At 45.9% G+C, this 15,956-nt stretch overlaps 1 protein-coding gene across 1 annotated transcript; it reads right to left on the bottom strand.

Moving 5' to 3' along the window:
- Positions 1 to 911: 911 nt before the first annotated feature.
- On the bottom strand, positions 912 to 1,751 carry T265_13278 (hypothetical protein; the record flags this gene model as incomplete). Its single annotated transcript, XM_009168119.1, has 1 exon — positions 912 to 1,751. The coding sequence occupies one exon, from the start codon at positions 1,734 to 1,736 to the stop codon at positions 912 to 914; it is 825 nt and encodes a 274-aa protein (XP_009166383.1).
- Between the last annotated feature and the right edge of the window lie 14,205 nt (positions 1,752 to 15,956).

The raw sequence follows: 15,956 nt of genomic DNA, 5'->3' as shown, positions 1-15,956 counted from the left end.
AGAACTGAAGCTAGAAAATACGACGAAGCAGTAAATCAATATGAAATACTGCGGAAACGTATTAGCGGCAAGAGACGGCTCAGTGATCGAGACGCGAGTTGCTGACAGGAAGATCTACGAATCAAGCTCAATCCTGGCATTCCGATGCTTTTTCTACACCTGGGTCACACGGCAACCACCTATGTGATGGGCACCAAAACCAAACGATGTGTTTTTGTAAAAAAAAGTATCCTAGCTTCCGACGCTAGTTTTTCAGCAACATGAGGACGCAGCTCTCATATGGTTAGGTTCCTTAATGGTTGAATAGCATCAAATGAATTTTTCGTGTTGTTTCAAATAACAGCCAAGAACGACCAATATGGGGGCTTATCATATTGGTGCGTCGTACTCACATTCAGCCATACAGAAGGCTACTGAGTACTGTCCAAAAAATCACATCCATGGAAAGGCATCGAAGACAGTCCCTACAGGGAAATTTCCAAACGAGAGGGCGTCCTGATATCCCTCAAATGAGCTTCCTCGTGGAGTAGAGAATACTTAGCCAACAGAGCAACCAAACGGACCCTCTGGGGTAGCGATCGACGCCACGACCTTGGAAAACCTGTCATGACCTCCATGTTCCTGATTACGGCCTTCATACCTCCAAAGAGGAGACTGAAATTTTTTAAAATAACAATCATCTCGTTGGACCGATTAGCAGCACCAGAAAAAGAAAAGGAGAATGATGACAAGAGTGTCACTTGCGCAAACAAAAGCCGAATGAACTGTACACATACAAGGAGAGTTCAAAATAGTGAACACCGGGAATCTCAAATGGTAGAGAATGAGAGATAAGCAAGTCTGCAGCTGAGATCCCTCCCTACACCACGAACCTTGTGAGATAACGGGGAACTCATGTGCGAAATAAGAGGTCAGTGCTGTGTACGATCGGTAAATCGTAGCACCTTATGTTGTAGTACCATCGTTATGATTGAATCCACATATTGCGACGGTAACCAGTACACAAAATAGCGTGACTTCGGAGTTGGCCCTAACTGGAACGCCATGATATGGTACTCTGGATGATCCTTGATTGGTTGGCTGACAACATCATGAATTGTGGATAGGGGGAATTTGTGCGTAACATCATTCGTAGCCAGCCACAGTTCGCAAGTATCCGGCCGAATTCGTAGACGTAAAGGTTGACCTCGTTTATCACACAGTCCCGTCAAACATTCATTTGGAGCTAGCATTTCTTCACTATTTAGAATACCAACCATAGCATTCTCTGGCTTTCCGAACCGTTCCAGGACACGCTTGTGCTCAGTTTGCTCGCACCAACTCAATTCCCCGTCGCCCGTTTGATTGTTCTGTTCTGCTACATCTCCTACTGCAGAACTAGCAGCCTCTTCAGCTTGCCGCAGCCGATCCGCCTCCAGTTGGCTGGCTCCAACTAGCATCAGTTTTGCGTCCCGCGAAGTTAGGTTTAAAGAGTGTATTTGGGTAAAATCTTCCAGAAGGCCACGGTAGATGAGTTTTTGCATAGATACTGGAACTTTTGTTAACGGCTCAAGAGCCTGCTTCAGTTCAAGCACCGTAGTATGGGGAGGAAGAGTGAAGTGGTGCTTGGCTCGGTTGTGTAGAACTGTGAATTCTACATGAGGAAGTGCATTATCTCCGTTAGTTGGTGCATCTGGTGGGATTGGCTTATTAGCATCAGTGTGGTTGTTATTGGCCGGTACTTCTAGATCGCCCATGGGGACGATAAGCAAAGCTGAAACAGAATAAAAAAGTGGGCTTAGTAGTGACTTCAGTCAATGATTCCAAGGTCGATTTCGGATATTGAGCCCTGGTACCAACGTTCCGAGCAAATACGTAGGGGTGCCTAACACAGTGGCGTAAAAAGAATGGAACTGCGAAGTCCGAAAAAAAGAATAAAAGATGGGAACTGTTAGAAAGTAAGTAATGAGCAATGAACTACTAAGGACGCTTATTGAAACACTCATTTCTCAAGCAGGTTTCGGAAACAAAAGTCTGCATACGATCGTCGTTTAGAATTGATCGGGCTCACACCGAGAAGCACAGAACAACATTTTTTTGTGACTGGAATCACCAATACAGTACGAAACACCTGCAAAAATGGATACTAGAGATCACGGTCGGACGAAGACATTAATTTTTATAGGAGTGGATAAGTTGAGAAACCCGTAATGTGGTCGTCTAAGTAGCGCTTATATTCTGTTGAGTAACGACCACGCGGCTGAACATAAGGGCCGGATCATCATCTCTGGTTCAGCAAACGTAGTATCCGACTGAGATACTGATTGGAGAGTTCATTGTGGTTCTACTGGGCCGATGAGAAACCTGTGGTTGAAAAAGACAGTAGGAAGATATCGCTCGTGTCCCTGAAAATAATGATTCAATCAGTGTAGAAATGTCCCACCCATTCTGTATATTTATATTTCTTGCAGAAGCAAACCGAGTTGGACCTGGATAAATGCTTCCGATCCGGAAAACAACATCAACTCCATACCTACTGATTTTACCCAGCTCTTATGAGCTAACAGCAGATTGGTCAGATGAAAGCAGCGCTCGAGGAATCCATGCTAAGCACTTGAACCACCACGTGACTCGGAAGTCTGACAGGTCACCCCCCACAACAGATTCTATGAGTTCCGACGAAATAGGGAGTAGTGTGACAGGGGACAGTTCACAAGATCAGGTCACCGTCTCCCCTTATAAATAGGGAGCAACTCGTTTCCACACAATCGGAATCACTTCTGAGTCAAACAACCTGAGGAAGCGAAATGCGAAATGTCGTCAGCGAAAACCCGCATAACTCTAAGGATTAATCCATTTATTCCGAGGATACCATACCGCAGATTTTTCCAGACCCCATCCTAAAGGGAAGCTAATATCCAAGTGTCACGGGGTAATGGTGAACCTCACAGAAATCTGGTGCAGTTTAGTGAAGGACCGGAGCGTATTAGAGAACTAGCTGTGCACCTAGAACCATTCAATAACGCAGTGACTGTAGCAATTTGTTACACTCAGATTTCATACTCACAATTTACCTAACATTTCAGTCCATGTACTTTCGTTCCTAGGCCAGTGGTGCGCAAATTACCCTCCCCAAATCCGGACTTTGTTCTGTCCTCAGTTTGGCACTAAACAATGATCACAACAAGCTACTCACCTAGTAAGTTGGATGAATCTGATTATCCGACTCAAAACCCGTCACTAAGAGACGGTTGCGTACTTCCGCGACCCACTGAGCTATACTAGGAGGAGAATTGTTCATGCGACACTTGCAGTCTTATACCAGGTTGGTTAATGGTTAGAAGTCTGACGAACAGTTTCCTGGGCCTCCAGGCTTGGAATTGGAACAAGTATAGCAACCCGTCCTGTAAAAATTGAAGTGCACTTGCGTTCCCAGCCAAACATCGCAGCCTTGTGACCAGGCTTTTGACCCAAAGGCTTTAGTTGGGAATTCTATTGATCCTTCTGTCTAGATCTAGGCGTCCTGGCAGTATCCAAACCCACGTACAAACATGAATTGCACACAAGCCAATAAACCCATGCCAAATCAACCGCCGCGTGGTGCCATCAGCCGAATCACCTTACCTGCTGCATACAGCATGGCGGGTGAACGGAAACAGGCTAATGTTGACGCCTCCCCACTTCCCCTTTCAAATACTTTTTCTTTCTCCTATCCCCACCCCATTATTAACTCTCTCCGTGTAGGCCCAAAACTTAGGACTGATGACTCCGCTCGTCCTGCATCAGTCTTCCAAGCAACATCCGCGCGTCATCCGGTGCCGACATCCTCATACAACTCGACGTCTACCGTTAAACGTCGACGCCCAGTTTATCTGGCTGCTTTAAATGGTCGCATTCTGAAGTAAGCAGCACAACAAACTGTTTTATTGCTCTCACAGTGGACTCGATTGGCATTGGTGTGTGCTGTGTCTCATAAACAAGATGCGAGCAGCGGTTAAGCTAACCGCCTCATCACTCTCCACTGGCTCTCGGCTGCGCACCTCCGGTGATCCAGAGGCTGCTGCAGCAGGATGTACAGGGGTTGGGATCGTCTTAAGTCACCGGGCGGAAGTTTCATTGCTTGACCGGATAGCGGTTAATAACCACCTGTGTGCGGTTCGTCCGGCAATATCTGTGAAGAAGTCTCAAGCGATAAGTTGATCGATGTCTGTTTGTCGTGTCTGCCTACGACCTAACCGAGCGTACCTCTGACTCCATCAGAAACAAGTTTTACGATGCCCTGAATACCCTGTTGCGGCGAGCCAAATGCTCAGAAATCAGTTTGGTTGACGGAGATATAAACACACAAGTGGACAGGCTTAGCGAACCTGAGGTTCAATTAGGTCGAAGTGAAGTGGACTCGGTACGTACGGACAATGGTGAACGATTGCTGACCGCCGGTTGTTTGTATAATAGCTTTTTAATAACTTTCGAAATAGCTAAAGTCGTCTGGCCACATGGTGTCCTCTAAGGGCGTGCAGGCTAAGAACTAAATTGATCACATTGTCGCGGATCATTAACTGTCACTCATTGGTACACATTTGTGGATTCCGACTACGTGTTCATCCGGAGTCGCTTCTCCCTTCATTTTTCAGGACCACGAAAAGTGGCCCCAAGTAAAGTGCGGACACATTACTTAGCAACTGAGAGTGGCAGATCTGGATGTCAAAATAATTTAGCAGAATCGTCCTCTGGAGTTTCGTCCAACTGCTCCACCATCCGATGTGAGCTCACACTGGGACAAGGTCCCCATTTTTGCACAGTACTGGGATTTTTGCGTGGCACGCCTCTATCAGACTTATTCAGGAGCCGGATGTCGGACGAAACAGTGGCACTTTAAATCTTGGAGAAATATCCCCGCCGGTCAGGAACATAACTTAGTCGGACGTATTACCAGACGTCAACTGAAAGTGAGTGCGCAAGCCGACTGTGAAGTCTGGTGGCAATGAAAGGGGTCCAGAAAGTCGGGAATACCCGAAGTTCACTTGACTTCGTCCGTGCGACCAGTACCAGGAAACCACCTGTGAGCGAAACCATTAAAACAGATCGACCATCCTGAGTGAACGACTGCTCGACCGGCAGGCCGAATACTTCAAACAGCTGCCCCTCATCTGGAGCCTACAGCTGACGTATAGCTCTGAACGGTAGACACGGAAACCCCTACGGTCTCGGAGGTTTATGACTGCATATGTTCTCTCAGGCGCTAATGAGCACCCTGTCTGGATGGCTTCACAAGGATGGAGATGACATCCTCAGTCACCGCTTGTTTGATCTGTTTGCCTGCATTTGGGGAGAAGGAGACAGTCCGAGAGAAACGGGGAGGGGAATCGGTGATAGAAACCATTTTCAAAAAAGGGGCTCGTAGTGGAGTGGGTAACCACAATAAAGTTAATTCAATGTATCAGCTGTGAACCGTGTACCATTGGCACACTGCTCACCTTTGGCACGCGTAATGCTGACTGAAAGCGAAGTGATAGCCGGGCATGATCAGAGTCAAGCTGCGTACACCAGAAAGAACGACAAGCTTTTATTGACGCTCTCCATCGGAAACTGGTAACCACATGGTCCAACTGGATCCACCAGCATCTTGCGGTTGGTGGTCTCCAAGTAACTCAATGTGAGCGTTTGTGTTGGAAGTTCGTACTGGCGAGGAACAGACGATGAGCTGCACATAATTGAAATTCACTCCTGATTATCGAAACGTTGATCATCCATTCCAAATGCGCTTCCTCCGTGCTTATTCGTACAAATTTAGCACCCATCAGGATTAATATATTCATCCTTCTTGCCAACAGAAGCAGTCGTGACAGATTTTGATAAAACTCGTCCTTTTTAGGCTTCGTGACAGATTTTGATAAAACTCGTCCTTTTTAGGCTCAGAACTGTAGTCTGTTGGAGCGGATGCTGATACGATGAATAAATACCATTTACCGCATCGACCTTCACTGGTCTCAACTGAGCCAGAAAATCGCACGGAGCAAGACCGTTAACCGTACTCATTTTGTGCAGGTTGATGGATTATCGAGAGAGGCAGATTCGTGAGAATCAGGCTGCGTTTCGTCCTGGTCGAGGATACATCAATCATATCCTTACCTTGAGACATATTCTTGAACATCGTCACTCCTTCAAACATCCCACGTCAGTCGTTTTTGGGACCTAAAAGCCGATTTCGGTTCTTCCGATCGTCAGCAACTTTGGCAGTGTCTGGTGGTCAAAGGTGTCTCTTCCAAATTTCTATCCCTTATGAGGGCACAGTATACTAACTCCTGTGGGCGCGCATGAGTATACGGAAAGCTCTCGCTTGAGTTCACCACGTCCAGTAGTATAAGACAAGGCTGTCCGCCTTCCCCTTTCTTCTTCAAATTTGTCATTGATATGCTGCTTGAAAATTCTCTGTCTGAAATATGAGGTCTCGGAAGTGGAAATGCTTCCGGGACGTTCGCTCATAGACATTGAATATGCGGTTCAGATCCTTCCCAGATAGACGATTTTTAATAACCTAAATAACCCTGCCGCACGGTTCGGCATGCGCTTCACAATTGCAAAGTGCTGCTACAAGACTGGGTGGGATCAAACTCAAACCTCGTACTTGCAGGCGAGCCAACCAATGTGGTTTGTTTACTGCTTCATGGATCATAAGCGAGCCCCTAAGCACAGAAGATATACGGAAGATGTCAAGCAGTGACGCTCATGTTACGGCAGTGAAGCATCAGTGTTGAACACTGATGTCATGCTGTCGATGATGATGATGATGATGACGCTCGTGCATCAAAGCTATCATCTTCAATTCGTTGCTACCCCATCTCCGAACGGATTGAACACACCTCCAAGGCTTGGTTGTATGTTCCACACTCCCATTTTCTGGTTGTTGAAACTGTAGCAGCTAAAACCAGCACATTGGTTTCATAGGCACAACGTTTTATAGCGGATAAATTAAGATTGACTGGGATCCAGTCCAGTAAGGCGCTTTCAGCGATACCACGAGTTATTGCGTCAGGATCATAAAATACGCGAAGAGTGAAATGTGGAACATCTGAGCTCGTCCTGATCGGTTTGAGGTGCACGACCGAAGTGAGATGTTGCATGCGTGTTTCGGAGAAAGGACACACATCAACAGATAAGGGATGCAAAGGATACCTGTTGTCCAACTTGACACAGGGTACGGATATTAAAGGTCGCAATGTGGATCAGATCTTTTGAGGTTAATAAATGATCATTTTGGTTTGTTTCTCTGGGTAAAGGTTTAGACACCGAATAGTGGCTAGCGGGTTGGCAGATGGGTTGAATACATTGCATAGTTCGATGGGTGGGGAGAGAGTGTGGGAAAACGCCGGTGAGTAAAGTGCTGCAAATAATACTTTCCAGCTTCCAAGGCTGAAGAGTTTGTTTAAGGTACCCTGCCTTATGTCTCTGATTCATAAGTCTGACCCCCGAGGCAGCAAACAGAAGGGTTTTCTTTGGGGACTTAGCTTGGAGCTGACGACCATTTTGTTCACGACTAGTTTTCAGAGTGCACCAATTATGACTCTGCCGTCAACAACCTGATCTATATTCCTTCTAAAGGTATGTTCGACACATTATGGCCACTTGCAAACGCGGGAATAGGTAGGACATCGATCAGTCTGTGCAAAAACTGAAGCCTCTGGCAAAGGACCATGAATTCAAGGTGGCTTCGGTTATGAGAAATGCCAGCGAGTCTGTGCGGGACTCTTTAAGTGCCGGCCCTTAGTGCAATATCTTTGAAAGAAATCAGCTGAATAGCGATGAGGCACACAAGCCCGCCTGAGCTCTAGAAGTTGCTCAAAAGCTATCAGGGTCATACACAAGTACATAGCCCCCTCTTTGTTTTAAGGCTACAGCAAATTCAAATATACCACCTTTATTGTCGCCACAGGCATTTCACAGAGCCTTCGTTTCGGCGCTTTCAAGCTGCACCGGACATCGTAAATCCAAATGTCCGGCTCGTGGAGCTATTTGAGAAGCCTGCGGAAAAACTGGTAATTTCCAGTGCACCTGCAGAGCGAAATTGGAAGTACCTAACGCATGATCTACTTGTGATACGCGTCTCTCTAGGCTGATCGTCACTGCATCTCCTAACCGTTTATCCCGAACCGTAACACATGTCATGGCAATTGGAGTCCATCTCAAACGCTTATCGATACTTGAGATTACGGCAGCCAGGCTTCTGCTTAGGTCGTGTAAACAAGCAAGTGCCTCTGTAATTCCACTTTGCTTTCTTGTTTCAGCACCGCTCGTGTTCATCTAGTACAACGGTACATGGTACGAATCACTCGAACTCTGACAACCCTCTGTACAGATTTTTTGCCAAAGCATGATTTCTTGGACCTAGGCGATGAATTTCATATTCCTTTAGGTGGCACCCGCTTTAGCGGATAGGACCAAGCCACTTCTGTTGGCCAAATTACATTCCGATTGCAAATCAAGTGCAATAAAGTCTTGACATCATCTCCTGAGGGTGAACGATTAACACGACTTCAAGCCGATCAGTTATTCAAAGCGAACTATAGAAACCGCATGCAGAGCTCGAGTACTTGCGACAAAAGAAACTAAACTGACAAAAGACTGATGGTAAATCATTGCACTCAAGCTATCCATTGGTTCGCTTATTTAGATGCGTACTGTCCACCGGACAAGATGGTTGAAAACGTATTATGCTACGAAGTGCATAGCGCTCTAAACACCAAGAGCCCCTACCGCCAAAAGGAAACCAAACAATTCTTTGGATGCTTGCGGCAAACTCTCCCGGTTTCGCCACATCCCATTCGGTATGACTGGCAGGATTACCTGTTTACAACGGAAAATAGAGCAGATAATAAAATCCGAGGACACTTATCACATGCATGTCGACACAGATAATGTCAAGGTTTGCGGCCAAACCGAAACTAAAGACGACTTTAATTTTCACTCACTTGTGAACGTCGCTAAGAAACATGGCATCACTTTTCACGGTATATATAGCGATACTGCACCAGAATAAAATTTATCTTTTAGGTGATCACGAACGTAATGAAGCCAAAACCACAAGGAATGCGTTCTATTCAGCCGTGGCAACCTCTGTGCGACGCCAAGGTGCAACAGCAAGTAGCGGAAACAATGTACCACATCAATTTCTGACAGTCAGTCTATCGGTTGAGTAAAACTTTCCCACTCACGGGGCATGGGAATTTCCTCTGATACTTTGAAGGCGTCATAAAACGCAACACTTGTCACAGTCAATCAATCAATCAGCTCATCCAGACACATAAGGTCGGGGTTCGAGCCCAAACAGTCTTGCAGCACCACTTTACACTTGGCTGGTGTGAAGCGCAAGCTAAATGGTGAGTCCGAATTTTTAGATGATTTCATATTTTGTACTACGATGGCGTCAAAGAAGAGATGTCGCCTGCGAGCGAATGCCCCGAGGGCATTTTGATACCAAAGATAACAATGACAGAATTGGAGAGGAAAGTCGGAAGGCCTTGTTCTCTCCTTTGACAGACGTATATTGTGTCTCCCAAATAAGACTTCAGCTCGACCACACCTCTTGGACCGCTAGGGGCGAACCTAAGTTTCTCACATTTTACTATATTGGGGCCCTGGTGATTCTGATCTAATGGTAACTACGGCGTGAAAGTTCTGCTTAGCCCCAGGGTTGAGCGCGCCTTACTGGACTGGATTCCAATAAAGCAGTAAAGCAGCGCAGTTAGGCTGACTGGTTCCATCAACAACACTACATTTCGAAGTAGTAAACGGTGTTTGTTTGTTGTGTCAGCATATGTTCCGATAGAAGGTAGCTCTGAGGCTAAAACTGATAGCTTCTATTGAGATTTGTGATGGTTAATCCGGTCAGAGAGAAGTAGGAATATTGTGATTCGCACAGTTGAGATGAATGTCCAGGTTGGCCGACTAAGTCCTGATGAAGCCCATCTTTGTGGCCGATCCGAAGTAAACGCTCACCGCGCATATAATGAGCGAATTGTTGAGTTGTGCGCTGAACATCACTTATTTCTATCTAACAAACTTTTGGCACAAACATTTGCACCGAGTTTGGGAAGCCACCAAATGCAAACCAGTCTTTGACTCAGTCGGTCCAGTTGCCGGTCAAGAGCTTTGATACACGATTGTCGTTCATTTGGGAGTGCATCAAACGACCCATATCAAGCGATTGCACGGGACGCTTTCCCTCTGGAACACGCCGGGGAATGCAGTCATTTGGTTCACAACCTGCAAAGCGTCCCTGTAGCTCAACATTGAATTGGCTGAAGAGATCCCAGGACTCGACGGAAATAACTGTAATTCGGAGGAAGAAGGGAGAAAGATGAGGGGCGATGATAAGTATCTGAAACCGTTTCCCCGAAGACGCTCGCACCTTCCGATGAACACATCGGCACAATCAGCGGCTCTGAGTTAAGCTAGGGAATCTGACCGGCAACAGACGACTGTGGTGGCGCGTGCAGACGAAAAACTCGTTCAGCCGTGACACCCTTGCGGTGCCTAACCCGGTTTTGTCATATGTGACAAGTTCTCGCCTTTGGCACATATTATGCTGGTTCCTCGTCCTCCTTCCAGATTGCCCGGAAGACTATCACCGGGAGTCTCGCAGTTTCTCAGGTGAAAAGGGGAATTGACGAGGAGGGCCCGTGAAATTATCTAATCTCTGGCTACGGCTTTGGGAGCTTCCGTCTTAGTTTCGCTAAGCGCAACGACGCACAGGTCGAACTTGGATTCCCCACTGCCTGTGAAATACAAATTGATAGGCACATTCATTCAACCACGTTATTCGCTATGACCGAAAGAAGAGAGTATATATATGCCCTTCTTTCATACAGGAGCACATATACTCGCACATTTTCGCCGACTGGTTCTTAAACAATGACTCTTGTTAATTTACGTAATTACAGCAAAGAGATGTTACAGGCTGTGCGTTGCCGGTATCATCTCTCGCTCCAATCGGCCAAACTTGCAACGAGGAGAGGAGCGATGTGAGTGAAGGACAAGGCAACAGTAACCAATCGCTTAGGCTGATTGGTCAAGGTCAACTTCAGGTTCAAGCAGGCCCACGTCACGTCCACCCATATTTCAGCAACGGGAATGCCTAGTATCCTCCTGTCTCACGCAATTGAAAGACCCGACAGTCGTTGAGCACCGCAACGAGAGAATGCTGTATATGAATATGAACAGCAACATGAATATGAACAACATGTGTTAGTGTGCGATTAGACCAGGGCATTTTCTGCCCCGCGTTTGAGACAAACCAAAAGGCAAAACCAAAAATTATTACTTGTTTATCAATGCACGAGTGTGGGACAGAAGTTAATAACATAAAGAACCCGGAGGTCTGCCAGACAACAGTGAGATTACGGAAGAGTGACAAGCGGAGACTTAAACAATAACACTGTCAACAGTACAGGGGAATGGAAGGCCCCCAGATTCTCTTGACAAACATCGAGGCTAAGTACCATAAGCCGACGTGTACATTTTTACCCTAAAGTTGAAGAAAAACCTGTCGAACATGGGTGCGCACGCTTTCTATGGTGGACACTGCTCCTACGATATGAAACATATTTTGTGTTAGATCTAAGTATGGCCCTGTAGAGGAGGAGAACCACGGTATATTTACGAGTGGAAGACCTGCGTGTCTGTCTTGTGAAGTTGAGCCACCCATTTGGCCTACCAAATGTGTCGCTTGCTGCGCTTATTATCAGTGATAGCCTTTGTGCCAGGATATCACACTCTTTTACATCTCTTCGGTTGATTTCTATGCGCCCATGACCAGCTGACCCTAAAAACTGTGTTCACGTCTCAGTTTTTTATCCGGACCTTGGTACACTGGGTGTCAGCATCCAATATGTTATCTATCAAATTGGACAACATAGCTCGGTTGGAAGCCCAGGTTTCCTAAATTTGCCGATTACTTTTACGTGTTCCTTTAACAAGGACATTTCCATGCTCTCTTCAAGTAGGTTGGTACTCGATGAGCGGGGCATTTAAAGTAACGAGGAATGCAGTGCAGTTTCCCTGATAAATCAGATGTTGATTCAGCTGTTTCACCTCCTGGTTAATTCTCCTCACTTCGTCCTGTCGAAAGCTCTCCTGAGGCAGAAGTAACAGACTTCTAGTTGCTGACCTCTGTTTAACTGGTTTGCAGGCTGGGCATACAGAATGGTCCCTTTGAGAAGTTATGGACGTCGGCAACGCCAATCGATTTCCCCTCATGTAACAGGCAAATGCATATGTTAGCATGCCTTTAGGTACTGTTAGAACAGAAGAAGTGAAGGCATTAGACAGAGATTTGATTTGAACTTATTTACCGCTCTGTGATTTTGCAAGATTCAGACCAACTGTAGGGATCAATCTTATTTCAGTGCGTTAAAACTGCAGCGGGCCGCCATCTGGAGCCAAGTCTTGTCTGTTGTGGGCCTGGACATAGCCTCGTCCGCTATCGATTATGTGATACATGCGTTCATCAGCCCAGTCACGCTACCCAATGGTACAGACGCTGGTTTTGTTTCGTTGGTATTCACACTAAAGACCTTTACAGTTTTTTACCGGCAAACCAGCTCTTCTGCCATGTAGTCACCGAATTCCCAAGCTCTAAAATTATCATTTCTGTCGTTAGTCATATAGCTGTTCTGGGCTGTCCGTTCTCATGCGGGTACTTGGATTGCTTTTGGCCCCCTTCTCATGTCTCCTTTCCTCGCCTTCTCAGCACCAACTTGGACTTTCCTGGACCATTTGTCTTGCACTCTGTTATTTTTTGGTTTTCTCTCTACAAAATTTATTCTTGAGGTTCACTGCCATGATTCTCTTTACCCGGCACCGTGGTGGGCAAAGATATTTTTACTGGTGAGAAAAAGTCAATAGATTTCAACGGGTTATTTTTAATTTTATCCCGGCAGTCTTCATCATTTTACGTTTAGCCCATTCAATGGCACTTGCACCACGTTGGACTAGTCATTCGTATCACATAATGAAATATTAGTTGATCTACAGTCGGTTCTTTGCTGCAAGTTGCTCTCAAGCTGATGGCAGGATATGGCTAACGCAAGATTACTTTTGGATGAGATGTAATGCAGTTGTCTATGGCTACATGAGGGGTTGAATTAAGATGTCGGAGAGCACAAGGCCGTTCGGATATCACGTTTTGCTGGTTCTAATCCATCGAATTTTCTTATTCGTGTTTATATATCCTGGTGGTGTCCAAAATATGCCAGTGGCTTTCGATGGGTTGTTTGGGCTTCTCAGTCTGTCTCGAGGCATCTTATTCACAGCATCCGATTGTTTACGCAGGAAGTGATGAATGGTTTGTTTATTAAATTCAAGTCATGTTTGACAGCCTCCGGAGGACTGTGTTGGATAGGCACTAAGAATAGGTGATCTTTTGCACTCAAGGAACGACACGCTAAATGCCACATTGAAACTGCCCTCGTACCACCAGGTACTTTTTTTTACAGTAATCACGAAAACGTCCTTCCTGCTTCTGTCTAATTCCAACCGGTCATTCAACTCTTCCAAGTCAGCGCTACTAATAATAATGGGTTCGCATCACAACTCATACGGAGCATAATAAGTTAGGCCTGATCAGGAAGCTACGCTCTGAAAATGGCGGGCAACAACAAAATGAGGGAAGACAAAACAAAGAAGTCACTTCACGTGATACCAGACTCAGGACAATGTGGTATGAGGTACGGCCAATGCGGTTATTAAGCCCCTTGGCCGGAGCTAAAACTCACTTCAGGCCCTGGTTTAATTTGGGCGGCTGAGTTAATGGCCGGGGAACGAAAAGCTCCATGTGGAGATGAAGAGCTGGAGAATTTCAAAGTGGAGATAAATGGCAGTTTGTGCCTCGAAACCATTATTCACATTAAGGCTTAGTAGACTGACCGGTGTCACTGATAGAAGATATTCACATTTATACGATAATCTGGAGAGGTAGAACGAGTGTACGGAGCAAAAGAGCAAACTGAAACTGCAACGAAAAACTGGGATGGTGTTGTTCAAACAAGTGGGGAACTGGATTAAAACGGACTCGTTAAATAGGCAGTTGGTTTTCAGTAACCTATTTGTTCATAGCCGCAGTCAAAGAAGCAAATAGGCACGAAGGGACAGTCGTTATTAGGAAGAGGGCACCTGCGGGTTCTTGGGCAGACTTGGTGCGGCAACGGCGTGCTGTCATTTCAGTGCCAATCCCGTTTCTGGACAGCCACCCGTAAAGGACTTCAAGGTTTTGCCAATTGGACAGAGGCATTCGCGTTGCATCTGAATTTCGATTGGGCGAGGCAAGGGACACAAAGAGAGTCAAGTGGACGTGGAACCGCAGAGAGTTTTGCTTCAGTTGGTGGTTCCTGCGGACCTAATGCGTGGATTAGTTATAATGAAGGACTGTGATGCGGGGGTGTTTAGAACAGTTAATGCTGAAGATTTAGGCTCAAGAAGGGGAGGGAACGGGACAAGAGCAGCAGAGTTTGCCGAGTGTGGGAATCTATCAGATAAAATGACGCCATTAATTGGAAAAAACCCAGAGGTCAATGCAATCTGTCCGATCATGTTTGATTTAGATCAGTGACTTGTAAAGACACTACTGGTGCAATTATCTTTGTATATTTGTTTTAACCACCATCATTTGGTGTGAACCACATGGATTGTGGTTTTTGTCATTAGAGCCACCTAGCAATCTGCAACCAACAAAATGCAGCCAGAAGTTATATCTGAGTGATCTGCGTTTTCCTCCAACGGTTGTTCCTAAAACACTTGTGCATCTGAAGGACACACGCGCATATATATGTGGGCCTGGTGCTGAGCACTCCCATCTTGAGCCAAAAACTCGGGGTTTAATCATCTGAGGTGAGAACAGCCAAGCGATAAATCCAGGTTTGAAGAGCTGGCATGGATGAACGACTAGAGAAAACAGCTTGTATTGTGAGCGGCTTGCTGGAATAAACAGATCCATGCACTATATGAAGTTAGATTCCATTTTCCCGTCAGCTCGTGATAAATACGCCGGGATGCTACCCGGTTAAAGACCGGCTTGTGGAAGAATTTAGCGGGGCGTGGAATGGCAACGCCTAAACGCTCATTTGATTGTTTAGCGGCAGCATATCATAACCAGAAAAAACCACAGCAAACCGTTGCTTGAAACAAGCTGATGCATATAAATAGATTTTGTAGCCAACTTTACGGGGCAAAGTGCACTTGTCCGGCCAAAGCCTCCCGGAGAATGGTCAGCAATGGACCGAAAAAAACAAACTGAACTTGAAGAAAAAGTTTGGTGGGCCGCGCCGGCCTCCCTAGAGGATTTTAATTAACCAACATTCGGATCTCAGACGGACGCCACCCAAGGAATCTATTGTTTATTTTGAAAGAGCTCGACGACGGAAGGGTTGCTACTTGTTCCGTCAAACATAATGCGGCCAATTAAAAAAATGTTCCCCATCTTGTAAGACTCAGTTGAATCCGGAAGAAACTTAGGTAATCCTGTGAATCAGGGTTTGGACGCACTGCGGGATTTGGGGGCACATCCATAAGTGAAAGTAGGCCACCGGCTAGACGCACAATGCATTTTTCTGCAAAACACCTGCGGGCGAAATAAAAACTTTAACGTCAAAATGTTGCACCTCTTTGCACATATGCGTGGACTGAAAACCCCCTCATCTGCCGTCATTTTTTGCGATTTGTTTTAATCGATCTCTTCTGAAAATTATGAGCACACATTCGGCTTTTAACTTTGTCTGCTATGGCTTCGGAAGTGGCTTTCATTGAGAAATTTGTGGGTGTATCGTTTTTATCCTTCACGGCATTTGAGAAGACCTCAAATGAATACATGAAGGGTAACCTTGTGATATTTGTGCGTTCATCCAGTAATCGAAGCACCAACACTATTTTGCGTTACGAATGGGTGTACTACAAATGCAGCAGGCGCCCTCCAAGACCAACGGAAA

Source organism: Opisthorchis viverrini (assembly GCF_000715545.1).
Source record: "Opisthorchis viverrini unplaced genomic scaffold opera_v5_52, whole genome shotgun sequence".
Classification (NCBI taxonomy): domain Eukaryota; kingdom Metazoa; phylum Platyhelminthes; class Trematoda; order Opisthorchiida; family Opisthorchiidae; genus Opisthorchis; species Opisthorchis viverrini.
The sequence above is the reverse complement of the archived record's forward strand: the minus strand, read 5'-3'. Positions and strand labels throughout refer to the sequence as shown.